The sequence below is a fragment of the Castor canadensis genome, chromosome 13 (assembly GCF_047511655.1).
Source record: "Castor canadensis chromosome 13, mCasCan1.hap1v2, whole genome shotgun sequence".
NCBI classification, from domain to species: Eukaryota; Metazoa; Chordata; class Mammalia; order Rodentia; family Castoridae; genus Castor; species Castor canadensis.
This window is the reverse complement of record NC_133398.1, coordinates 64811728-64838575: the sequence shown is the minus strand read 5'-3', so window position 1 is coordinate 64838575 and position 26848 is coordinate 64811728. Positions and strand designations below refer to the sequence as shown.

General features: G+C 38.8%; 2 protein-coding genes across 4 annotated transcripts in view; one reads left to right on the top strand and one right to left on the bottom strand.

The window, feature by feature from the left end:
• The window catches only part of Uhrf2 (ubiquitin like with PHD and ring finger domains 2), a 72697-nt gene extending 62465 nt beyond the window's left edge, over positions 1 to 10232 (top strand). For both annotated transcript variants that reach the window (XM_074051908.1, XM_074051909.1), the window contains 2 exons: positions 7707 to 7805; positions 9229 to 10232. In XM_074051908.1, coding sequence (XP_073908009.1) covers positions 7707 to 7805; positions 9229 to 9375 — 246 coding nt within the window. In that variant the 3' untranslated portion in view covers positions 9376 to 10232. The remainder of the gene's footprint in view (positions 1 to 7706; positions 7806 to 9228) is intronic.
• Positions 10233 to 20137: 9905 nt separating this feature from the next.
• Gldc (glycine decarboxylase) overlaps positions 20138 to 26848 on the bottom strand; it is a 92207-nt gene continuing 85496 nt past the window's right edge. For both annotated transcript variants that reach the window (XM_074051907.1, XM_020153515.2), the window contains 4 exons: positions 25243 to 25338; positions 22785 to 22957; positions 21318 to 21398; positions 20138 to 20845 (listed from right to left, as the gene is read on the bottom strand). In XM_074051907.1, the coding sequence (XP_073908008.1) occupies positions 20702 to 20845; positions 21318 to 21398; positions 22785 to 22957; positions 25243 to 25338 (494 nt within the window). In that variant the 3' untranslated portion in view covers positions 20138 to 20701. The remainder of the gene's footprint in view (positions 20846 to 21317; positions 21399 to 22784; positions 22958 to 25242; positions 25339 to 26848) is intronic.

The following is a 26848-nucleotide window of genomic DNA, read 5'->3' as shown; positions in this document are numbered from 1 at the left end:
CACAGGAGAAGAAAAGACAAGGAGTCAGAGAGTAACACTGATTCAGCTGCACACAATCAAACGCTTAAACAACAAAAACAACTAAATGACAGGAATCTCCACATACTTACTAGTATTAACACTGAATGTCAGTGGACTCAACTCCCCTATCAAAAGACACCATTTGGAAAACTGGATTAAAAAGGAAGATCAAACAATCTGCTGTTTACAGGAGACCCATCTCTTTGACAGAAACATGCACTGGCTTAGGGTGAAAGGCTGGAAGATTTACCAAGCGAATGACCCCCTGAAAACAGACAGGAGTAGCAATACTTATCCAAGACAAAGTATACTTCAAACTTACATTGATCAAATGAGATAAAGACACTTCATACTAATAAAAGGGGAAATACACCAAAAGGAAATAATTATCAACCCATATGCGCCCAATCTCAGTGCACCCAATTTCATCAAACATACTTCAAAGGACTTAAAAGCATATATTGACTACAATACAGTGGTAGTGGGAGACTATAATAACCCCCTATCACCAATAGATAGGTCATCCAAACAAAAAAATCAATAAAGAAATTCTAGAACTAAATCACACTGTAGATCAAATGGACCTAGTTGATGTCTACAGAACATTTCATCCAACTTCTACACAATATACATTCTTCTCAGCAGCCCATGGAACCTTCTCCAAAACTGATCATATCTTAGGGCACAAAGCAAGCCTCAGCAAATATAAGAAAACAAAAATAATCCCATGCATTCTATCTGATCACAATGCATTAAAACTAGAACTCAACAACAAAAACAACAGTAGAAAACATGCAAACAATTGGAAGCTGAACAACACATTGCTCAATGATCAGTTGGTCATTGATGAAATAAAAGAGGAAATTAAAAGGTTCCTGGAAGTTAATGAAATTGAAAACATCACCTACTAGCACCTATGGGACACAGCAAAGGTTGTCCTAAGAGGAAAAATTATAACCATGAATGCATATATTAAAAGGACAGAAAGATCTCAAATCAATGACCTAACGCTACATCTCAAAATCCTAAAAAAACAAGAACATGCAAAACCCAAAACAAGCAGAAGGAGAGGAATAATAAAAATAGGAACCAAAATTAATGAAATAGAGACTTAAAAAAACATACAAAGAATCAACAAAACAAAAGCTTGTTCTTTGTAAAAATAAACAAGATTGACAGATCCCTGGCAAACCTGACTAAAATGAGGAGAGAAAAAATTCCAAATCGGTAAAATCAGAAATGCAAAAGGGGAGATAACAACAAACACCACGGAAATCTAGGAAATCATGAGAGACTACTTTGAGAACCTATATTCTAATAAATTTGAAAATCTTGAGGAAATGGACACATTTCTAGATACTTAAGACCATCCAAAATTGAACCAAGAGGATATTAACCACCTAAATAGACCTATAATACAAAATGAAATTGAAGCAGCAATAAAGAGTCTCCCATAAAAGAAAAATCCAAACCTGATGGATTCTATAAGGCCTTTAAAGGGAAACTCATACCAGCTCTCCTTAAACTTTTCCATGAAATAGAAAGGGAAGGAATACTGCCTAACTCATTCTATGAAGCCAGTATTACAGTCATCCCCAAACCAGACAAAGACACATCCAAAAAGGAGAACTATAGGCCAGTCTTCTTAATGAACATCAGTGCAAAAATCCTCAATAAAATAATGGCAAACCAAATTCAACAACATATCAGAAAGATCATGCATTCACCATGACCAAGTCATCTTCAACCCAGGGATGCAGGGGTGGTTCAACATATGCAAATCTGTAAATGTAATACAGCACATTAATAGAAGCAAAGACAAAAACCACTTGATCATCTCAATAGATGCAGAAAAGGCCTTTAATAAAATTCAATACCACTTCATGATAAAGCTCTAAGAAAACTAGGAATTGAAGGAATGTACCTCAACATTATAAAGGCTATATATGACAAACCTACAGCCACCATCATACTTAATGGAGAAAAACTGAAACCATTTCCCCTAAATCAGGAGCAAGAAAAGGGTGCCCACTCTCCCTACTCCTATTCAACATAGTCCTGGAATTCCTAGCCAGAGCAATAAGGCAAGAAGAAATAAAAGGAATACAAATAGGTAAAGAACTTGTCAAAATATCCTTATTTGCAGACGACATGATCCTATACCTCAAATACCTAAAAAATCTTCTGGACACCATAAATAGCTTCAGCAATGTGGCAGGATACAAAATAAACTTAGAAAAATCATTAGCTTTTCTATACAACAATGAACAAATTAGGAAAAAATATATGAAATCAATTCCATTTACAATAGCCTCAAAAGAAATTAAATACCTAGGAGTAAACTTAACAAAGGATGTGAATGACCTCTACAAGGAGAACTACAAACTTCTGAAGAAAGAGATTGAGGAAGACTACAGAAGGTGGAAAGACCTTCCGTGCTCATGGATTGGTAGAATCAACATAGTAGAAATGGCTCTACTACCAAAAGCAATCTACATGTTCAGCGCAATTCCCATCAAAATCCCAATGACACTGATCGCAGAGATTGAAAAATCTACCCTAGAGTTCATTTGGAAACACAAGAGACCAGGAATAGCCAAGGTAATACTCAGCAAAAAGAGCAATGCTGGAGGTATCACAATACCCGACTTCAAACTGTATTACAAAGCAATAGTAATAAAAACAGCATGGTACTGGCACAAAAACAGACATGAAGACCAGTGAAACAGAATAGAGACCCAGATACGAATCCAGACAACTATGCCCACCTTATTTTTGACAAAGGTGCCAAAAACATAAAAATGGAAAATAGCCTCTTCAACAAACATTCCTGGGAAAAGTAGTTATTTGCCTGCAAAAAACTGAAACTAGATCCATGTTTATCACCTGCACTACTATCAACTCAAAATGGATCAAGGACCTTATTTTCAGACCTGAAACTCTAAAGCTATTACTGAAAAGAGCAGGGAATACTCTGAAAGCAATAGGTACAGGCAAGGACTTCCTCAGTAGAACCCCAGCAGCTCAGCAAGAGAAAGGATGGACAAATGGGACTATGTGAAATTAAAAAGCTTCTGCTCAACAAAAGAAGTGGTCTCTAAACTGAAGAGACCACCCACAGAATGGGAGAAAATATTTGCTAGCTATATATCAGATAGAGGACCGATAACCAGAATATACAGGGAGCTCAAAAAACTGAACTCCCTCAAAATCAATGAACCAATTATGAAATGGGCAACTGAACTAAACAGAACTTTTTCAAAGGAGGATGTCCAAATGGCCAAAAAACATGAAAAAATGCTCACCATCTCTGGCTATAAAAGAAATGCAAATCAAAACCACAGTAAAATTCTACCTCACTCCTGTTAGAATAGCCATCATCAAAAACACCACCAACAACAAATGTTGGTGAGGATGTGGGGAAAAAGGAACCCTCATACTTTGCTGGTAGGAATGTAAGCTAGTGCAACCACTCTGGAAAACAATATGGAGGCTCTTAAAATACTCAACATAGATCTGCCATATGATCCAGCATTCCCACTCCTAGGGATATATCCAAAGGAATGCAATTCAGGTTATTCTACAGGCACCTGCACACCCATGTTTATTGTAGTACTATTCACAATAGCCAAATTATAGAAACAGCCAAGATGCCCCATTACTGACGAATGGATTAAGAAAATGTGGTAGTTATACACAATGGAATTTTACTCAGCCACAAAGAAGAATGAAATCTTATTCGCAAGTAAATGGGTGGAACTGGTGAACATCATCTTAAGCGAAGTTAGCGAGGCTCAGAAGTTCAAAAATTGTATGTTCTCCTTCATATTCGGACTTAAGACCTAAAACAAATGCAGTAATGTTATTAGACATGGGTCACGTGCTAAAGGGAGAACACCTATAGGAGGAATAAGGAAAGGTAGGAAACCCAAGCTTTGAAAGTGTTTGATGTGCCCACTGTAGAGGAGCTAATGTAGGAACCTTAACTGGACAGAGTTCACTATGGGAAGGTGACCGGAAAGTAGTGAAGAGGTCTGGTAGAGATGAATCAATTCAGGTTGTAATACACATGTGCATGGAAGCGATGCTAGGAATCTCTCTGTATAGCTATCCTTATCTCAAACTAGAAAAAATGCTGTCTTTCTTATTATTGCTTATGTCTTCTCAACAAAATTAGAGAACAGGTTCTGCCTGGAAGTGAGGGGAGTTGGGGGCAGGGGAGGGAAGGGACAGGGAGCAGGGGAAGTGAAATGGCCCAAACAGTGTATATATATATATATATGAATAAATGAATAAATAAACCAAAAATAAATAAATAAATTGGAAGCATCATTCCCCTTGTCTATAAATGTAAGATTTTGGGTTGTCTGTAATAAGGCTTACATGTTTAGAGGACAGAGGAAATTGATTGTGCTCTGTGAGAGATATTAACTTGCTTTTTTAGCCAAATAGCTAGGCATGAGGAGAATCTGAATATTAGGTCAGACTCATTTTGTCCCTTAGAATAAGTTAAAGATACAGCAAATCACTGTTAAAAAAACAATGTATGTGAGCAGTTAGATTTGTTGGGGAGGATATAGGTGGTTAGTGATGACTCAAGTGACTTCTCTGTGTTGGGCAGGCAGGGAACAAAGTAGCAGTTAGAGATGGGAGGAAATAATGTTATGTGCATAAGGAAGTTTTCTTTCCCATGGATGCTGTCCTGCTTGTGACAAGATTTGACCTCCCTAGGTCAGGTTGTTATGACCTTGCTGCTAGTGATTACTCTGGACATTTATATATTATTACTCTAGACAGAGGGCTGGGGCATACTTAAGAGGTAGAGTGTGTGTGTAGCTTGCACAAGGCCTTGAGTTTAATCCCCAGCACTGGGACTTAAAAAAAAATTTTATTCTCACTCTTGTCTGGTAAGCCAGGAGCACAATATACCAGGAAACCCAGGTGCCAGCTAGGATTACAGGTGGTGACTCTCACCTGTACTCAGGAGGCACAGATCAGTAGGATTGCCGTTTGAAGCCAACCCCAGAGAAATAGCTTTACAAGACCCTATCTCAAAAAAAAAAACCCTTCACCAAAAAGGGATGGTGGAGTGACTCAAAGTGTAAACCCTGAGTTCAAACACCAGTACGGCCAAAGAAGAAAAAAAAAAAAGATGTTATAGTCAATAGTGACTTTTTTTTTAACCCCCCTAGTATTGGGGTCTGAATCCAAGATGTCAGGCATGCTAGGCAAGGGGTGTATCACTTGAGCAGCATCCCCAACACTTTTGTTTGTATTTTTTTGTTTTTGAGATAAATCTTCATAACTTTTCCTGACTGGCCGCGAATTCACAATCTTCCTGTCTCTGCCTCCTGAGTAGTTGGTGTTACAGCTATGTACCACCAAGCCTCCAATGGTGACTATTAAATAAGTATATGTCTATATATTTACAACCAAACACCTTCCCAAGTTCTCATGATTGACAGCCACATTTACCTGGGTAGCCTGTTGTTGATCTGTTTGTCTGCAGTGCTTTGTGCTATTTAACACACTCCACTTGCTCTCACCCCTAGTTTACGCACTGCTGTCTGATCACCTCTCTTCATGTCTCTCACTCCTTCGTCGTATCTTTTAAGTCTACACAGAAAGGCCTTCCCTAGCCTCCTCTTTCTAAAATAGCACCTCTACAGTAAATTTGATCACAGTACATCATATGCATGTATGCAAACACCACAGTGAAACCCTTTGAACAATTAATATACACTAATGAAAAACATTTTAAAAAAGAGCCCCTCTTTAATGTTGCTTTATTACTATTTGAAGTTTTTTTTCTGCTGTCCTACAGGAATACAAGTTCCATAAGAGCAGAGTTTTCATTACCACTGTGTAGATGAGTCCCTAGCATATTATAGGGACTCAAAATATCTACATTACATCTTTTTTCTTCTTCTCCCCACTCCCTCTGCTTTTTTTTTTTTTTTTAAGTGCTGGGAATCAAACCCAGGGTCTTGACCTCTACCACTAAGCTACATGCCCAACCCTTGTTTTTTGAGGTAGGGTCTTGCTATGTATCCCAGGCTGGTCTTAAACTTCCTGTTCAGCCCAAGCTGGCCTCAAAACTTTTGATCTCCTGCCTCAGCCTCCCATGTGCTAGGATTACAGGTATGTATGGAGAGAGTACCTGGTATAAAGTTTTGATTTTTTAACATCTCCCTGTAAGTATTACATTCTTTTACTGTGTTATGTAAATGCTTTGTTCATAATTCACTTGACTTTTATAAACCACGTTAAAGTACTAGTTACTATCAAAATTCCTTTAAATTTTGTCATTTGGGTGTTTTAGTAATTTGAAAAAAAATGTTTAATTAATTTTTATTTTTTTGGATGGTAATGGGGGTTGAACTCAGGGTCTGGCAATTGTGAGGCAGGCACTCTAGCACTTGGGCCACAGCCCCAGCCCTTTTTTGGCTTTAGTTATTTTAAGGATCAGGTCGGGTGTTTTTGTCCACAGTTAGTCTCAAACCCATCATCCTCCTACCAGCTACCTTCCTTATAGCTGTGACAGGCTTGTACCATCACACTCATCTTATTTGTTAAGATGGGAGTCTCACAAAATTTTTACCATAGTAGGCCTTGAACTGTAGATTCTTCTTATCTTAGCCTCTGGAGTGTCTGGGATTATAGGTTTGCTGTACTATACCCTGATCCTTTAACTTGAAATTCTTTCAAATAAGAGAAAGACATTCCCACTACTATAAATAACAAAATACAGAAGTATCATCCTGACTGTTCAAAAACTACCCCTTTTGTAAAAATCAGATAATAGGGTATCCATTTGATCATGTTTATTCAAATTATTGCTACTTTTTATACTTTTAATCTACATTAAGAAAACATTAGAATGAGGAAAATATAGAATTTGGGGGATGAGGCAAAATATAACAGAGAATCCTAGTAAATAAATATATTGATTCTTTGTGGCTCAGATGCTTCAAAGTATTGTTCCCTGGTGCTTTTTTTTTTTTCCCCATGGAGCCACACCTCCAGTACCCTGGTGCTTTTTTTGCAAGCTTCAAAAAATATTTAAGTTTCTTAGCAACAAAAGATTGAGTAAATAATGCATTTTATATACTGAAATACTGTACAGTGCAGTTTGTGGAATAAAAGTAATCAGTATCTAATGACCTTGAGTGAGACAAGCTGCCCATGTCTTTTTGTTCTTATTTTTACAGTGCCAGGGATTGAACCCAGGGCCTTGCAAGTGCTAGGGAAGTGCTCCACCACTGACCTATACCCCCAACTCCTGATTTTTTTTAAGTGAAAAGTAGCCAGGCATGGTGGTATATGCCTGTAATCCCAGCACTCAGGAGGTATAGACAGAGGCAGGAGGATTGTGAGGCCACCCTGGCCTACATAGTGAGACCTTGTCTCAAAACAAAACAAAACAAAACAAAACAAAAAACCCAAACAGCAATTAAAAACAGAAAAATAGTTACATTGGAATGTGAAGTGCAGAGAGAATTTGATCGGATTCCCTCAGTTCCATTAAATGAGCCTGTTTGTCATAAGTAATTAAAATCACTATTTGATTTTCTTAATAGAAAACATTAAATATGACTGAGATAATTTTTTCCTGATCAATTAAAAGTTCATTAGTATAGTATGAACTGCTAACTTTTTTTCTTTCTCCTTGATTGCCGTTATAGAATTTTCTGAAAAAATTGGAACAGTCTTTTATGTGTGTCTGCTGCCAGGAGCTAGTTTACCAGCCAGTGACAACAGAGTGCCTCCACAACGTATGTAAAGTAAGTCAAATCCGTCCCACCTCCCCTCAATTGACCTGAGGATACATTAAATCACCTATTTTTAGCGTGTGAACAAGCATCTTTCCAGAAGAATACTTATGGAAGCTAGCCAGTTAAGCATTTAATTACATGTTGGAAAATGCATGTTTCAATTTGATAGTAATAGTAATTCTAATTGAAATGGAGAAGAAACTATGGTGTCATTGCTCTTTTCTACATAATAGCTTACATATATTTTATATACTGCATGCAAACTGAAATAGCTTCATGCACTTAACTAAAACAATCTAGACTGGGGGGTGCTTGCCTATCAAACACAAGGCCCTGAGTTCAAACCTCAGTACCACCTTCACCCACCCACCCCTAAAAAAAAATTCTTGGTGGGTGTGGTGGCTCACACTTCTAATTCTGGCTACTTGGAAGGCAGAGATGGAAAGGACCAAGGTTTGAGGACAGCTCAATCAAAAAGTTAGCAAGACCCTCATTTTAGTCAATAAACTGGGCATGATGATACACATTTGTAACCTCAGGTACGTGGGAGGCATAGGAAAGGGAGGATTGCAGTCTGAGGCCAACTCTGGGCAAAAACACAAGATCCTATCTGGAAAATAACTAAAGCAAAAGAAGACTGGGGTCATGGGTCAGGTAGTAGAGTACTTGCCTTGCAAGTACAAGACCCAGAGTTTAAACCCAGGACCTCTGAAAGAAATAAAAACAAACAAACAAAAAATCTAAAATACATTGCCAGGATGCTCAGATAAAAAATTGAATGTTGTGTTATCAATGTGATCTAAAAAGAAAAGTTTTAGTTAAGCCAGGAATGGACTCTTGCTCTACCAACTGGTGGTTTTGTACCTGATCTAACTTTAGAACTTTAGTTTACTTTGTAAAATGGAATCAGACCTTCTCGTGTCGGTTAGTTCTTGCTAATCAAATCTTCTACATATGTGTTTATGCCTGACCTTGTGTCAGTTGCTTCTTGCTATTTTGTTAACTAAATGCATTTTTGGAAGGCTTAGTTCAGTGATTTGATAAAACATGTAACTTAGTTCTAAGCAACAAAATCATGGATTTTCTCCTTCTTGAGGTCTCTGTCAGGAAAAAAACTGTATTAAAATCCAACTTAGAACATTAGACTAGTGAGAACCGTACATATGATCTAACACTGTCATTTTACTAGATGAGGGTCAGATAGTTAAAATATTCACAGCATGTGTTAGAGGTGGAAGTAAAGCTGTGACTGTAGACATTGGAGCACAGATGTAGGCCTTTCTAGCTATTCATCCTGTACATGTCTCTTTTGAGAAGCAGTTAAATTTCTGGTTCCTGTTTAAAACCCTAAGTTGTTTAATTCTTTTCTACATTCTTGACCCTCTAATGAAGTGTGTGTGTGTGTGTTTTCCTTTCTTCATTTTTACCTTAGGATTGCTTACAGCGCTCCTTTAAGGCCCAAGTTTTCTCCTGCCCTGCCTGCCGACGTGATCTTGGACAGAATTACATCATGAGTCCCAATGAGATTCTACAGACTCTACTTGACCTTTTCTTCCCTGGCTACAGCAAAGGACGATGATCTGTCTACATCTGTCTGGTTCTGGTGGCTTTTTGAACAATAAAGAATCTAAAATGGGTGGGAGGGTTGAAGAAATGGTGGACCATATTTCTCACCTTCTGAAGCAGCTACTTCCTTTTCCCACATAGCCATCATCTTGTGTGTGTAGTAAGAGGCCCATTTCTCAACTGTCTTTTAAATATGAAAAGGTAGTTCCTATGAGTAACAACTAGTTTTAATGAATAAAAAGTCAGCCTCAGCTCTAGTTGATATCCAAGTTATGATTTATTTTGCAACTACCTCAGGACAGAAAAGATTTATGGGGATTTAAAAAAATCATCGAATAATTAGTTTAATGAGATTTTAGCTACACACTGCCTCCAAATATTAGTTGTGCCTGGTTGTAATTTGATTTTACAGAAAAGGAAATGACACTTGATTCTTGGAATGAACGCAGCTTCTGTATTATGCATAATACTTTTTTAATGTCTCTTCTTCCATTAAAGTGTGTGTTTTGCAAAGACAGGTTCATTTTTAAACACATTTTGTGAGCTCCACTGTGCTTTTTTTCTGGTGTTTTATGCAAGTTGACTACTAATGACTAATGAGAACAATATGAATGCATTGTTGCTGCATTAGTGTAATGTGGTGTGGTTTTCCAATTAAAGGAGCTCTAGTTGTAAATGTTCACAAAAAGTCACTTCTGTACTAGTCATACTGCTTTTAATGAGTCTTATTAGTGGTTTTACACCTGCAGAGTACTGAGGGCTATGCTGACTTTTGAGAAGATTGAAATTGCTTCATATTGTGATCCTAAATTTTATATTCACTATATTCCTTAAAGTATACCTTAATAAATATTTTATGATCAGAAAACAGCTCATTTTGCTTTACTCTATTACATTTTTCTGTTTTATAATGTGAATCAGTTTTTGGTTTTCATTGTGTGTTTATAGAAACAGACATTTTCACTCTGATTTTGATGATGAGAACTAGAATGAAGTCTTATGCATGAATGACAAATTCCATCCTGTTTGAATTTTTTTTTTAATTCTAAAACAGGGAAGGTTTTCAAACATAAGAACATAGTGACTGTTCTACTATATGTAACAACTATCTTATGTTCATTTTTAGCATGAATGCTACTTTATATTTCATACATGAGAATATTTTGAGACAGTGTTCTGTTCTCAGTATTGCCAAAGTTTTAATGTGATCAAGTTAGTCTTTCCATTCCTATATTCATATGCACATATACCAGTATTTGCATATATATAGCCAACATTTACTGGGTATTTACTGTGTGCTAGCCACTTGTACATGAGACACCAAGCAAGTGGCATAGCTGTACTGTAAGCTTAGGCAGCCTGAGTCTAGAACTTGTAATCTTTTCTTCATGCTGTGTAGACTCTCTTCCCTTGGATGTATAGCAAAGTAGTTCCATTTGTTTTTCCTGCATTTCAGTTAAATTCAAAATTAGGTTCTGGGAAACACTTTATAATACCGTGATTAGTTTGTGACAGTGGTTTCTGTTTCTGTAAGAAGCCTTAAGTGACTGTGTCACTAGGCTGTAAATGTCACTTAGGACTACATGCAGACATTGGAATCATTTTTATTGTGAAGAATCAGAATTTAAGACCTTCCTAGGTTGAAAGTGAATCATTAAATTTGTACCATCCAGTGTTACATTCCATCTGGCATTGATCACATTGAATGAATGGTGGAAAATGTCTCCCAATTTCAGCTATTTAAATTGGTTTAGTCCTACCACTTCTGTTAGCAGAATAATTCACTTTTAGTTATATATTGTCTTAATTCTGCTGTAACATGAGACTAGAAAAGAAAGCTTGAAACTAAGCAATTTTCTATTCATGAACTTAAAAATTTTTTTCTTTACATAAATATTTCAGTTTGTACTTAGAAAATAGAACTTTATGGAAACATAACCATAATACCACTGTCATACTTGTTTTTAAAAATGACAGTAATTTCTTTACATCAGGCACTTAGTGATCTAATTTCCCTCGTCTCAAATATCATAAATGGGTGTTTTATTTTTAGTTCATTTGTCTGAATCAGGATCCATATAAAGACTTCATTATGATTAATTTGATTAATTTCAAGTACTTTTAAGTCTGTACATTCCTCAATCTTTTATCTTTTTTTTCCTTCCTTTTGCCCCTTTACAATTTTTGTGTTGAAACTTCAACAGAATAGATTTAAGTGAAGACACCATGTGATGTAGCTAAACATTGACTCTTTATTTTTTTGTGTACTTAGTAGTAGCATGAAAGCGTGACCAGATTCTGATTTCTTCTTTATTTCTTTTGGCAAGACTTCACAGGTAACATGGTGTCCTGCAGGAGGCACACTATCCAGATGTCTCTCAGGCTTATGTATGAAAGATGAGTCTTCAAAAAAAAAAAAAACCCTGGAGGCTTGGCACCTGTGGCTCATGCCTGTAATCCTAGCTACTCAAGAGCCAGACATCATAAGGACCACGGTTCAAAGCCAACTCAGGCAAATAGTTCTCAAGACCCTGTCTTGAAATACCAGTCACAAAAAAGGGCTAGCAGAATGGCTCAAGGGGTAGAGCACCTGCCTAGCAAGCATAAGGCCTACAGTTCAAACCCCAGTACTATAAAACAAAAACAAATGATCATTTTCCTGAGTAAAGGAGAATAGGCTTCTAATTTTAGAACCCACTTTCAGGTAACAGGTTATTCAATGAATACATGATGCTAGTATGTTTGGGGTATTAGGTGATCTTAACTTTGTGAAGTTGGTTATCTAAACCGTACACCCTTAATTCCCACAGTCTGGTATGTATGATCATGTAGCTAACAGCGTTCTTTCATACTTACAGCTTTCAATTTTATTAGCGGTCTCACCCATTTCTAAGAGCTGGGTAGAGATCTGCTCTGACTACCATTTTCTGCTGTTTTCCCACGAAGGACTAAACCTTTTCCCCATTCTTCTTCAGGATACTCCTGACTTGAGGGAATTAAGCTTAATGGCCCATTCACAACCAGCTTACCCTGAGACATTATTCTTGCTTGCTGTCTTTGCTAACTGGTCTCCACAGCCAGGTTGTTAAAATCCCTGAAGGAACTGATACCTGGTAACCTGGCTTAATCACATCCTACACCAAAAAAGTAATTGATACCAGTCAGTAGACGTAAGTAATCAAGAACTAGGGCCAGGTATGATGGAGCACAACTGTTATCCCAGCTGTTCAGAAGGCAGAGATAGGAGTGTAGTTTGAGGTTGGCCCAGGCAAAAGTCTGAAATGCTATCTTGAGAAAAAAACTAATTATAAAAGGGCTTTGTGGCTTAAGTAGTAAAGTACTTCCCTAGCAAGTGTGAGGCCAAGTTCAATCACCAGTACTGCCAAAACAAAAATAAAAAGAGCCAGACACTTGTGGCTCACATCTGTAATCCTAGTTGCTCCAGCAGGCAGAGATCACCAGGATCACTGTTTGAAGGCAGCCTGGGCAAACAGTTCCATGAAACCCTATTTCGAAAAAAACCCATCACAAAAACAGGCTGGTAGAGTGGCTCAAGGTGGAGGCCCTGAGTTCAAGACCCAGTACTGCAAAAAAAAAAATACTTTCAGGGACCAAGCAAGCACACAAGTGACTACTGTCAAAGAAAAAAAAACAAAAAAAAACTTCACAACTGTATCTTCAAGAATAAAATAGAATTACATTGATAACATAAAAACAAGCTGTGTGAAGATTAAGATTCTTCAAACTTAAATGCGATTGTGAAAATAATAGATAAAACAGAACGAACACTGCCAAAATCTGAATGTCTTGCCAAGTAATATGTTATATATGGATATGACACACTTTGTTCATCTACTGATGGATCTTGGGGTTGTTTCCAGGGGTTGGCTATTATAAATAAAACTGCTGTGAACTCTTGCATGTAAGTCTGGAAAACTGACAGTTTCATACAAAATTAAATGTATACTTACCATATAAACCCATCAATTTTCACTAATAGCTATTTTACTCAAGAAAAACAAAAACATGTTCAAAGTGGTTTATACCATTGTATATTTGCACTCACAGTGTATGTGAGTTCTGTTTGCCTCTCTCGACACTTGGTTCTGTCATTTAATTTATAATCATTCTGGAGGAAGTACAGTTCCTGTAGGAGATAAGAGTGGGTTGAATATTTCGCAACAGTGGATTGTAGTCATTGTCCTATTCAAGCTTTTCTGGCTGTGAACTTCCTAACCTGCTTTTGCTTGGGTAGGGACATGTGACCAGGTAAGTTTGGATCTTTTTTGGCAGGGCGGGGTAGTTTGAACTCGGAACCTTGCTCTTGCCAGGCAAGAGCCACTCCATAGCCAATTTGGATCTTGAATGTTTCCCAAAGACCCATATGTTGAAGGTTTGTTCCCAACTCAGTAGTCTCGGAAGGGGGTGGGACCTTTGGTAGTTGGGACCTAGGAGAAGGAAGTTAGGTCTTTAGGGTATGCTGTTGAAGGGGATATTGGGACCCTGGCCCCTTGTGTTTTTGCTTGCCAACTGCCATGTGGTAAACAGCCTTCTTCTGCCACATACTGCTGCCATGAGGTACTAGGCCACCCGAAGCTCTGAAACTGTGAGCCAAATTAAACCTTTTCTTTTGCTGAATTGATTGCCTCAGGTATTTTGTCACAGTGCTGAAAGCTAACCCAACACTGAAAAGTAGTACTGAAAAGTGGGCATGTTCCTGTGACTACCAGATCACATGAAGCCTTTGGAATTGGTTTGTAGGAGAAGTTTGGAAACAGGCTAGAGAAAGCTGAGTGCTGTAAGCAGAGAATAATGGATGAGTCCAGTGAAGGCTCTAAAGACCAGAATGCTGGAGAGTGAAAGTTACACTCATGGGGTTTGGTATGGAAAAAAGGACTCAACTGGTAATCTGACTGAAGGCAGCCTTTTTCACACTGGCAAAGAATTGGGATACATTGTATCCATGACCTGAGACTTTGTATGAGGTAAGTTATTTCATGGAGAAAATTTCAAGGCAGCAAACATTGGAGCAGTGGAGTAATATTGGCTGCTTTTAGCCAAATTTATTGCTAGGATAGAGAGCAACAAGAGCTCAAAAATTTGGAAAACTTGTAGTTGGCCAGAAAAGGAACGCACTAAGAGGATGCAGTTGCGAAGAGATTAATGTCAGAAAAAGCCAAGTACTTCGCACCTGAAGAACAGGAAAAATGCCTTGGGGCATTTTAGGAGTCCCCACCCACCTGAGAATGAAAGTTTTAAAAATATAAACTCATTTCAGAGCCTTTCTGGTGAGAAAAGACTGCTCCTGCTTGAACAGGATCGTGGAGGGCATTTCTCCCATGATTTAATTTGTTCAGGGCCACTGCAGCCTTGGTTCAAGTCGCCAGGGTACACACAGCTCCTGCTGGCAGCAGACCTCGCATCATACATGATGCTGGATTTTCAGGTATACAAGAGTACAAATTTATATTGTTTTCTAGTTTTTTGCCTCACCATGTTGTTTATTTGGTCAAGTCTTCTCATTGATGTGCTTTTCCCCCTTTGACAACCAAGTTGGATACTATCCCAAGGAGAATTAATGTGCAATCTAAATTTTATTCAAAAATACCTCACAATGATTTCTTTTAGACTCTTCATTTTCAAACCATGGTAATCATAGACTTCATTCTTAAATGTAATTGATTTCTGAGAAATAATGAAACTGTCTGAGGAACTGTTTGTTAATCCTTTTCTCCCAGAAGGGCCTCATGACCAGTATTAGACTTCAGGTTGACTACTTGTAATGGCAAAGCTGTGCCAGGCTAAAGCTGTCTTCGACAAAATAGAGAAATACTGTTGCTAGCTAACCTTCCACTTATACTTTCCCAAATGGCTGGCATTGCCTACTGCACTGCTTTACTCCTAGCAAGTTTATTTAACAGACTGTCCAACTGTCTTCTTCCATGGAAAGTATTTTCCTCATTGTCTTTTCAAGTACGTTTGAAACAGCTTCTTTTCACACACACAAAAAAAATCTAGATTTTCTGTTTGAAGGAACTTTAATATTCCTGTGTAGTTCATGTTGGACAAAATTTCTTGAACACAAGTTAACTTTTCCCTCATTCTTTATGCCAGACTTTTTAAGGGAAGAACATTTGCATCTAGTTCTCCTTTGGCTGCCGCTTGCTCTTCCTGCAACAAGTAGCAGTTTGGAATCAAGTTCTCTGTGCCAGCACCACTGGAGGAAAGTCTTGATTTTTTTTTTTTTTAGGATGACTGACCTCACTCCTGGTGCCTTTAGATTCCACCCTGTTTTCTGGCAGTTTGATGTTGGCTGTTATTTAAAGTACTTAAGTCTTTGGAATCTCACCAAGTTTTTTTGTTTTTCTAAATGATCTTCAGAAGTGCTTTTGTAGGAAAGTTAAAAATGGTATACCTGGAAGTTTACAAATACCTTTATTAGTAAGATTAAAGTATAATAGAACAAATGGATCAAAACCATACTAACATTTCACTTGTATTGGTTGTAAAAGCCCTAGACCTCTTTTAGCACTCTTGGAGTTATTTTCTTTCATGCAGCTCTGTTTTAAAAAATAATTTGGAGTTGATTTTTATTTTTTCAAACCTCTTCAGTTTCTGTTGTTCAGAAGAAATTACAAGTAATCTCCAACTTGCAGTTATTTGTTTATTGTGGTGCTGAAAATAGAACCAGGGCCTCATGCATGCTAAGCAAGCACTCTACCACATAGCTACATCCCCAGAGCCCCATCATGAATTTATAAAAGAAATGAAAGTCAGGATCTTTGACTTGATAGAGGATGAAAATGAGATAATCTCTTGTTTTATGAGGATGTATAAATGTGCCCCCATAGGAACAATGATATAGGTAGGGGTGAGTTACCAGGTTAGCCTAACAAAGCCTAAAACCATAATTTATCAGCACTGCTTTTATGGAAAACCTGTGCCAGTTCTAAGTACCAGATATCAGCCCCTGCTCCAAATTATCTTCATTTTCTGAACAAACCTTGGTATGGGTGGTCTGTCAGAATTATAATCTCTAAAATATCAAGACTATCCCCATCCACCAGGGGATTACGTATCTGAGAGGTAAGGAGAAGTGGGGAAAGCTTCAGGAAGGAACAGTGGTTCTGAAGGCCAGGAATTAAGAGCTTGGCAAAGTCAAGGCAGCAGCCACGAGACATTCCTGAACTAGAAGGAACTAGTGGAGCTTTGCAGAGAGGGGGAGATGAGGTGCTTAGTGAGCAAGGGTCAGGAAGTACATGATACAAACGGGTGAACGGAAGGAAGGGGGCAGCAATAAGGAAAAGGAAATGATGAATTCATAACCCACAATTATGCTCTACCTTAATCTAAATCTTGGGGTGCCCTCCTGTATCCTTAGCATCTTTACAAGTGGGTGCTCCAGTCCCTCCACCTGCCATCCTGGGTCACTGTGATGAACCAGAGATATTGCCATCAACCCTCCTCTCAAGGGTTGCTGCTATCTGGACTTAGTGTTCAACTTCAGATATCCTAACCTTTGGGACATGCACTCTTGTCTCCCACTTCCCTCCCCCCGGTCTCAGATTTGGGCCTCTGAATGATCTCCTTAATCTACCAATCTTACCTAGTTGGTTTTTTGTTTTTGTTTTTTTGGTGGGAAGAGATTTCATTGACTCAGTGCTCTCAAGAGTGAGTATACAGATTAAAGTGCACTGGCCAAAAGTAGTACCCAATCTGAGAGCAACTGCAGGAGCCTCAGCCAAGGCAAAGAGGATTTGCTCTCAAAATGGCAAAGTTTGCATTAAAAGACTGGGGGTGTAGCTCAGTGGTAGAGCACTTGCCTAGCATGCATATGGCCCTGGGTTTGATTTTCACCACACACAAAGATTTGCTCAAAAGATGCAAGGTCAACAAAATCCAGCCTCTCAAGACCTATCCTTTAAAGACCTACAGTTCTGGAAAGTTCTATGAAATCCAAAAGTTGAAAGGCAGCCCTTTAATTGGATGATGGGTACCAGGTGTCCAATGACAAAACTGGAGTCCTTCAGGTAAACCATTAAGGTTTCTTTCTGGATACAGTGACCCATGTGACACGTAGTTTGGAAGCTGAAATATTAGTACTTTTAGTGGTTCATGTAGCATTGGGACAGAACTTCTTGGAATCAGACATTGGCAAGAACCAGGGGTGTTTCCTAGGACATACAGATTTCATGGGTTTCCATAGTGGACCAGGGCCTTTGCCCTTTTATCCCACCAGGTGAGGGCTACTCCAAGAAGGACCATTAGTCTGCCCCAGCTGGATGAAGCTGGAGCACAGGACTGAGAAGTCAGAGGATGCATGATTCATAAGACGTGTGCATGTCTCAGATTCCTTGTCTTTAAAACTCTGCTCAGATGACACATTCTGCACAGCATTCTGCACAGCTGGGGAATTTACACCTAAAAATAGCTAATGTGCTAAATTTTGTAGGGTGCATATTTTACCAGAATAAACAAAATACTTTTTAATTAGGGGCCCATCCAGATTTATTCTACACAAATAAAGACTGACTTTATTTCCAGTCTTTGGCATTTTGTCCAAAATTTTTTGCAGGGGAGGGCAGTACTGGTGTTTGAATTCAGGATCTTGTGCTTGTTAGCAGGTGCTCTACCACTTGAGCTTGCCCCTAGCCACTTTTGCTTTTCTATTTCAGAGAGGGTCTTGCACTTTTGTCCAGGGCCAGGCTTGGACCACGATCCTTCTTCCTCTACCTCCTGAGTAACTGGGACTGCATACTTAGTTTTTGACATAGAGTCTTACTAACTTTTTGCCGCCCAGGCTGGCCTTGAACCCTGATCTTCCTATCTCCATTTCCCAAATTGCTAGGATTACAGCAAACATCACCATGCCAGGCATTTTGTATATAACCGTAAAAGAACTGCTCACAAGAGCAGGAGGCATGGCTCAAGTGGTATAGTACCTACCTAGTGAGCACAAGGCCCTAAGATCAAACCCCAATACCACCACACACACACACACACACACACACACACACACACAAGCTCAAAGAAGACATTGCAAATACTAGTGTCTATGGCAGTTCCTCTGAGATCAGGGATCATTCATTCATTCATTCGATATTCTTTTTACTTGCTTAACACACTACACCAAAAGCCGTGACTCACACTGGAAATCCAACAATCAATAGAATATGATCTCTCTTCTTGAAGAACTTAGTCTATAAGACAGGAGACAAAAATTGAGGGAACAGAAAAAGGAATTATAAAATGGGAGGCAACAAACTGAATGCCAAGATAGAACATAACAGACTGCCCATTTCATTGAGATGTAAGACCTGAAATGTGAACAAGAGCCAGCAAAGCACAGGTGGCCGGGGAGAGTGCTCCAAATGCAGGATACCAAACAGGCCAAGACCCAGAGGGAAAAAGACTGGCACGAGCATTAGGTAAATTCATGGGTGATTTAAAAATGAAAGACAAGTTGTTCATTTAGACTCTCAATTGCAAACAATGGATGACCAGATTTGGAAACAACTTTGGCACTCAACCAGAAACACTTTGGCAAAGTAGGAAATAGCTACTATTTGCTTAGATTATTTATTTTCATATGCTGATACTTCCTGAGAAGGGGCCATTCCTTGCCCCAATGGCTAGCTTCTATTGAGAGAATGGTTTTCAGCTCAGGAAAGGCAGAGGCTCCGGGTTTGCAGTTACCACGGCAGTAGAGCATCCTGTTTGGGCTGACAGGCACTGGAGCTGGTTGGCCTAGATTCAAATTCTGGCTCTCCCTCTTACCAGCATCTCTCCATATTCTGCCCCCTTCTGTAAAAGTGGAATGTCAAATGGGACATTTAAAACACTTAGGATAGTACCTGAGATATACTCAATGGATATTATTTATAATTTTTTTTGTAACAAAGGAACCATGGATCCCATCACTTCTCTACTGCTTTGTTAGGTTAAAGCAAATGGCTCTACAAATCTTTAAATGTGAGAATAAGTGGACTGCTTGCCAAGAATCCAATAAAGCACTCAGTCCTTTTGTCTAGACCACTAGCATAAAGCCTAGTGATACAAGAAGTAATACTTGTTGAAGTAAGCTGCTATGGCAGGACCCAAGCAATCAGCCTAAGAGCAAGGGCCCAGTAACCTCAGATAAGAATATCTCTAGCGTCTGCTATTTGGGGGGGAAAGTTATTTGTGGCAGGCATGCTAGTTTCCTGCCCAAAGCCTACACTTTCCCTTTTCTTTAATTAACAAACTCCTGGTTTTATCCAGGACAATAGCACACCCAAGTAAAAAAGCTCCCCATATTTCTTGTAACTAGGAGTGGTAATCAACCCATATGGCCTGCTAAAAGTAAGCAGAATTACTGGATAGAATGTCTTAGAAAGCATTTCAAAAGAAGCAGACTTGGATGAAATCTGCCTTTTGTCTTTTGCTTTACCCTTTTTTCTTATAGAGAAGAGACATGTGATGCCTGGGTATGTAGCAGCCATCTTGAGATACCAGCCCTTGGCTTATTACCTCTGGACTACTGTTAAATGAGAAAAAATGAACTGCTGTTTGATGAATTCCATACTTGAGTTTTAGTTATATGCAGCCTAACAATTCTAATGAAAGGGCCAAAGTGGCTTTTGCTGATGACCAGGTCATACAAACTGTTTCTTCAGTGATCAGAGACAAAACTGATAATGTAACAATGGTGACTGGGTTGGGTGTTCTCCTTTACTTTCAGTTCCTTTTGAGTCTGGGGCATAATAAGGGTTAAAGAGATAAAAGGGGAGACCATCTTCAAATTGAATTGTTTTTATTAGAATACTAATAAATGCAGATAAAAAAAACCCCACACACAGAAAAAGAGGAAAACACTCAGAAATGCTATTACAGATTAGGCAAATTAGTCAGGAAAAAGAGTTCTTCAGTGTATATAAAATGTAAACATTTGCCCTGGGATTTCCCATTGATGGCATAGTCCACAAGGACTTATTTGGAACCAAAATATGTCTATTGGATCTCCAGTAGAGGCTCTAACATCTGCAAACTTCTCACACTGAAAGTTAAAGCTGCTAGCATACCCAAAATTTTCTGTGCAAAAAAACTAAATGGCTCCCAACCAAGGCAACTTGAACATCAACTGGTAAATATGAAGCAAAGTACCAAAGAAAATCATTCTTCCATCAGTCAGCTGCCATCACTATGATAACTGTATTTACATTTATCTTGACAGAGATTACAAAAATATAAAGTACATAAAACTCCTATGTGAGCCTGGAGCGGAAGATGAGATATTTCTTGCTTATCAAATGCTCCAGGGAGAGGCATCAAATCAGTCACTTGGACTGAGGGAGGGAGGACTAAGAAGAAGCCCTTTCCTGTTCTGAAAATGGGGATTCATACACTTCCATGGGTGGGCAGGTACAAACCAGATGCTGATCTCCATATATGTCATCAATCCGAGAAATGGTTGGCCAGAATTTGTTCTCTGGTTTCACAAAGGGCTGGAAAGGACAAAAGATGGAAATGCCATGGAATGTGTTGAGACCTTCTCTTGGGGGATGTTTCCGTGATATTCCCACAGCCCAAGATACCGTGAGCCAAATAATTAAAAATCACACTGTAAAAAGAACATTGCATCTATATATGCCACCCAGATCACAGAGCGCTTTCTCCTCCATGTGAGAATCAGAAAGGAAGACTGCACTTGAGGCCATCTCCCTGTTGGATGGTGGTAGAAAACGTTAATTCACCCAACAGGGATTCTGGTTTGGTTTTCCTCCTGGGGATTCCTAGGCCTGTGAGTGATGCTTTGACTCTGACCTCAGACCCCTGAAAGCCAATTCTTTTGGTCTTCATGACCTATATATTTCACAAGGTGCCACATATCTGGTTTCTATAATGAGACAAGAATTGGGAACCTCTTGGGGGAGGGGACACCATCCCAGTTGACACGTTCAGCAGAAGAGAACTTACCAGTGGAAATGCTGCTACCTCTCTGGAATATGGACGATCCCAGTGGGATGCTGTGACACAGGTCAAGGAGTGTGGAGACATCTGAGACAGAGACATGGAAGGAAAGATAAGGTTGGTCAGTGTGCCTTCTCTCACCTTCACCCCAACCATTGAGCTTCTGATGGAAACCAGAGAAAGGAGGCGGACATTGTGAAATTTGGGGGGTAGGAAATTTTTCAAATATTGGAAAAGTAGGGTAATAATAAAATAAGCACCTTCACCACCCATCTTATTTGCTTCATCTTTTAAAATAATAAAACATGACAGACACAGTTGAAGCTCCCTGTATGTCTGTCTCCTCTGTATCTTATTGTACCCCTTCCTCACCATTATCTGAAGTTGGCATTTACCATTCTCACCACATTTTTACACAATGCACATATTAATAAACAGTGCAAAACATAATTTGGCATACTTTAAAACATATTATAATTTTAGGAGAAGTATTCTCCACTTGTTTCTAAAACTCAATATTCTATCCTTTGAGATGTCTGATGCCATTTAAAAAAACAGCCTAAATCCCAGAAAAATTAGCAATATATAGAAAAAAATAAATGACAGTAAAAATAATCATACTGGGCTGGGTGCTGGTGGTTCAAGCCTGTACTCCTAGCTACACAGGAGGCAGAGATCAGGAGAATGGCAGTTCGAGGTCAGACCAGGCAATAATTCATGAGACCTGATCTCAAAAACACTCTTCACTAAAAAAGGGCTGGTGGAGTAGCTCAAGGTGTAGGCTCTGAGTTCAAGCCCAGTACCATACACACAATCATATTATATTCCTCTATTACCCTGTGAAACACGTCCTGCAAGGTGCCTATCTTCTGCTAGCCATTAGCCCCTGCAATCTACCTTCAATAAGGTACTTTGGGAATCTGTCTTAGCTCCACAAAGACCCAACCATAGCACTCATGGTATTCTCGATCCACAATCCTCCATCTTAATGTGTGGACCTAACCAAAAACTTATGGACTCTGACAGGTACAAAATTAATATTTTAGAAGAGGTAGGGAAATGGCTAATGGGTCAAAAAACACTGCAAAACATCCAGGCTAAATCCAATACCAATCCATTTGTTCTCAGGTCACTGCTCCAATACGAGAACTTGTGTTTTTATAGAATTTGTGAAGTAAAATGTGTAAATTTTATTTATGCTACTGTCTTACTATAGTTCTTCAAACAGACAAAATTCTCCAACTGAACAGAGATCTTCAGCCTCCACTCCCTTCTTTGACAATCAATCAATCCTTTGGTGCATGCAGGGTATATAGCTCCCTCAGCCACATTACATCCAAGTATAATTAGAATTGTCTAATTTTAGGCAAGGATAATATCTTCAGGTGAGAGTTCAGGAATGGCAAGCACACTATGCAAGGACCATTTTTTACTCTATGGGATGTTGTGAATAAAATTCCAGCACCTACTCACCTTCAATGGATTGACCCGAGGGTCGATGCGGCCCTCCTCAATGTCGGCAATTTCCTGCCGAATGTTGATCATAGCATCACAGAATCTGTCCAGCTCTGCTTTGTCTTCTGACTCTGTGGGCTCAATCATGAGTGTCCCTGCCACAGGCCAGGACATGGTAGGGGCATGAAATCCTGCAGAGGGACATAAGGAAACTTGCCTCTCATTGACTTTGGCCTCCCCAGATTGGAAGAAAAGCCCTCTCCCCTCTTATAACTCACCTAAAGAAATCATCTGATTAATTTGTGTGCACATGCAGGCACGTGCACACACACACACACATACACACACACAGAGATCCATGTCAGCTCTGATTATAGAAGAAAAACAAGAAACAACCTAATATTCAGTAATGAGGGATTAGCTAAGCAACTTTTACAAAACACCCTTACACTAAGTATGCAATCATTCAAAAAAAAATTCATATTTCATTGAAAATCGAGTAAATTTTTCCATTTAAATTTTAAGTTGGGTAAACGTTTAAAAAATAAGTGAAAATACCAGACTACATATTATCCCATAGTTATAAAATTACAAAAAAAAAAGATATGTATGTATATTTTATGAGGAAAGATATTTTGAAGACTACTAAAATGTTAACAGATGTTATCACCACAAAACTAGACAGGGATTTTAATTTTACTGTTTTAGGCTCTTTCTAGGCTGAAGGTAGAGCTCAGTGGAAAAGTACATGCTCTGGATTTTTGAGACCATAGGTCCAATCCCGAGCATCCAAAAAAGCAACAAAAATTTTCTTTCTATAATAATCATTGTAATTTTAAAAAATTTTATAGCCTATCAAAATTTAAACAGTGAGGTAATAAGCATTAAGGAGAGTGGGGTGAATCTTATTTTGCATATGAGGACTCTGAGGCTTGGTCATCGTAAGTAAAGCCTTTTCCTTTACGCTGAACACAGCCTGAAGGTGTTTCTGTAGTTCTAAAAGACTTCATATGTAAGATGAATCAACAACAAACATGATCAAAGAGATTTCCTGGACAAAAACAAACAACTTTTTCCTTTCCCCCACCCCTTGGTAGTGGACACTGAACTCAGGGCTAGTTTGCTAGGCAAGAGTTCTACCATTTGAGACCCACCCCAAGCCCTTTCTGCTTTTAGTCTATCCTGCATAGAGGGTCTCACACCTGTTAAAAACACAGATAACTAGGTCTCTTCCCTGAAAAAGGGGGTTCAGCAGGTTTAGTGAAGATCCAGAGCCTGTGCTATCGTTGTTCTTTTTCTTTTCTTTTTTTTCCCTTAACTTACCTCTTCATTCAGTCTCACTTATTAATACATATGTGCTGAGTGCCTACTATGTGCCAGACACCCAGACAATTCTGAGCTTTGAACAAATGTGAAAATCCTACCAAATACCATAATTGTCAGGAGACAAAGTATGACTTGGAAATAGTGGGTGGTGACTTCAATTACCACCTTCCCCCAGTCTCTATTCTTCTTATAAATGCGAGGCAGTTAGGTGTATGATGCAGACAACACATCCAAGAATTGAAAGTCTTGACCTTAAGTCAGCCCCTGGCTGGGAGGTAAGTAGGAAAGAAGGAAGGAGTTCTGCTGTCAGGTTACAGAGCTTCCAAGAGAAGACTGAGGAGCTGGTTGCTAATTTCATTAATAAATGTTTTCCCTGGCTTTCCAATTTATTATCAGTGTAACTCTGCATAATAAGATTATTCATTCAAGAGAGGAACCAGTCACACACATGAGACTCCCAATATGTTGCAGTAGTAAAATTATTAAATTTTTTAAACTCCACATTCCTACTGAAAACAAGTTATTAAAATTCAGAAATGCACGTTCTCCCTACCTTAGCACTTCTGAGAGGTGAAGAATCCTCAATATTACTTATTATATCACTGATGTTATCTTAGTGAGGGCTGTGTTAAATAACACTCATTAACATACAGAAAAGGTTTCCAGACCTTTCAAACTGCTTCAAAGAAAGGTCTATCTCCATTGTGGAAACAATATACACTTATTTCTTTATTTTCAAAACAGCTGAAAGAGCTACACCAAGGCGGTTATGAAACTCCAATACTACCTTATCTATAGGTTACTTGACTCTACTTGGCTCCCCATTCTGCCAGCTCACCTTTTTCATGGACTCTGTTCACCAGGAGTAGGACAGGAGTAAGAATTGATCAGAAACACAGGTAATGAACAGCAGTCATTTTGTTTGTGATTGAAATTTTTACTATAAAGACTTTTTTTCTTGGCTGTGATGGATGCAAAATGCATGTTTCAACATCTTTAGAATGGCAGGACTAGTATAGCCATATTGACTGTGATTTTAAGGGTTGCATAAGTCTAGGCTGCCCATTTAGCCCATGGATTTGTTTACCAGGTAGTTCAGTTCAGTCCTTAGCCAGCAAGGGCAGCTGTATGAAGGTCAAAAGCCACTTACCATAATCCTGGAGCCTCTTGGCCACATCTACTGCCTCAATATTTGCAGACTTTTTGAAGGGTCTTATGTCCAAAATAAACTCATGAGCCACATACCCTGTTCAGGAAAATGGGTTTCAGCTCAAGATTAGCATCAGCTTGTTATTTTACCCAAACAAATAAATGATTCAGCTCTTTATGTACATCAATGAGGACCAAGGGGCTAACATCAGGTAAGAATATAATTGGCAATAAAGATTTATTTCGTGCTTAGCATATATATGTCTGATTTTAGTTTACTCTACACCATGAGCCTGACAATGGCTGATGGCAGGTGGGAGGCATTTCTACAACATTCAACAAGGTGTATGGAGGTGAAATTACTTCTACTCTGAAGGCCTACAATGTACTTGCAACAAGTTAAACATGTGCTGGCAATCTTGATTCTTTCATACGAAGTATTGCTAGCATTAAAGATTCATTGACACTTTTTAACAACTTCACCATCAATGTCACATAACTGTTTATTTTGGGTACAGATAAATATTTATAAAATGTATAACCTTAGGACTGGATAGAATTTTGTGATTCTTTAAAGCAGCTTTTGAGGTTTTGATTTTAAGCTGCCCACTGCTAATTAGAAATAGGCACTGACAAACAAGACATCACAAGTGACAAGGAGTTAATGAGGCTGAGTCTGTGTAGATCAGTTTACTTTGTCCAGATTGTAAGCAGACTGTTTCTCTAGGACCAGGTAGCCATCTTCCCAGCATGAGTTACAGACAAGCCCCCTTCATCAAAAATAAACCAGTGAGTAAATCAGCATTTAGATAATGAAAAACCATTCCTAGTTGCTTCCCAAATTCTGTGGTCCACCAACTGGTAAGTTTTCTTTGAGAAAAGTTTCTACCCATGAGAAATTAATGTACTCCTTCTTAACCTGTTTTCCTGGCTCTTGGCAAAAAATAAATCTACTTACAGACCAGCAAAACAGACATAACTTCTCAAGTCTGTCAAGAGTAGCTTCAGTCACTAAAGCCCCTGAAGATCATCTGTGAACCACTCTTTTTGCTTTTGTTTGAAAATAAAAGTATGAGAATCTGACACACTACGACTGTTTTCAAAATAGGTTTTTTAACAATGGTGGAGATGAATTGGTTAAGATTGTGACTCAAAAGTACAAAGTTCTATTCATGGGTAGGTAAGCTCAGGGGAAATAATCCTTTTGATTATTCCCAAAAGGAGTAATCAGTAGAATGTTTAAGGAGAAAAAATCATGAGAACATTTAAGACCTTGTCAACTAATCATTTCAGGACTCTTTAAATGCCCTGCTTAATAGCACACTGCCCTTTCTTCTCTGAGCCTCTGGTTGCCACTCTGAGCACTGTGATAATGGCCAAAAGGAAGAAGGCGAGTGTGCTAGGTACTCTGAAGGACATGCAGACAGAAAGAGAGGGAGGGGTGGGTTGCACATCAGCTCTTGTTGGCAGGCTGAGAGGACACTCTTCCAAGCAGAGGTTCAGTAATAGCTGACAGGCACCATCCAGCCCAGCCCAGCTCAGCACTGCTAATACCAAGACTTCATCTGCGGAGGCTCCCACCACAGCCCATTGGTTTGGGAAGAACT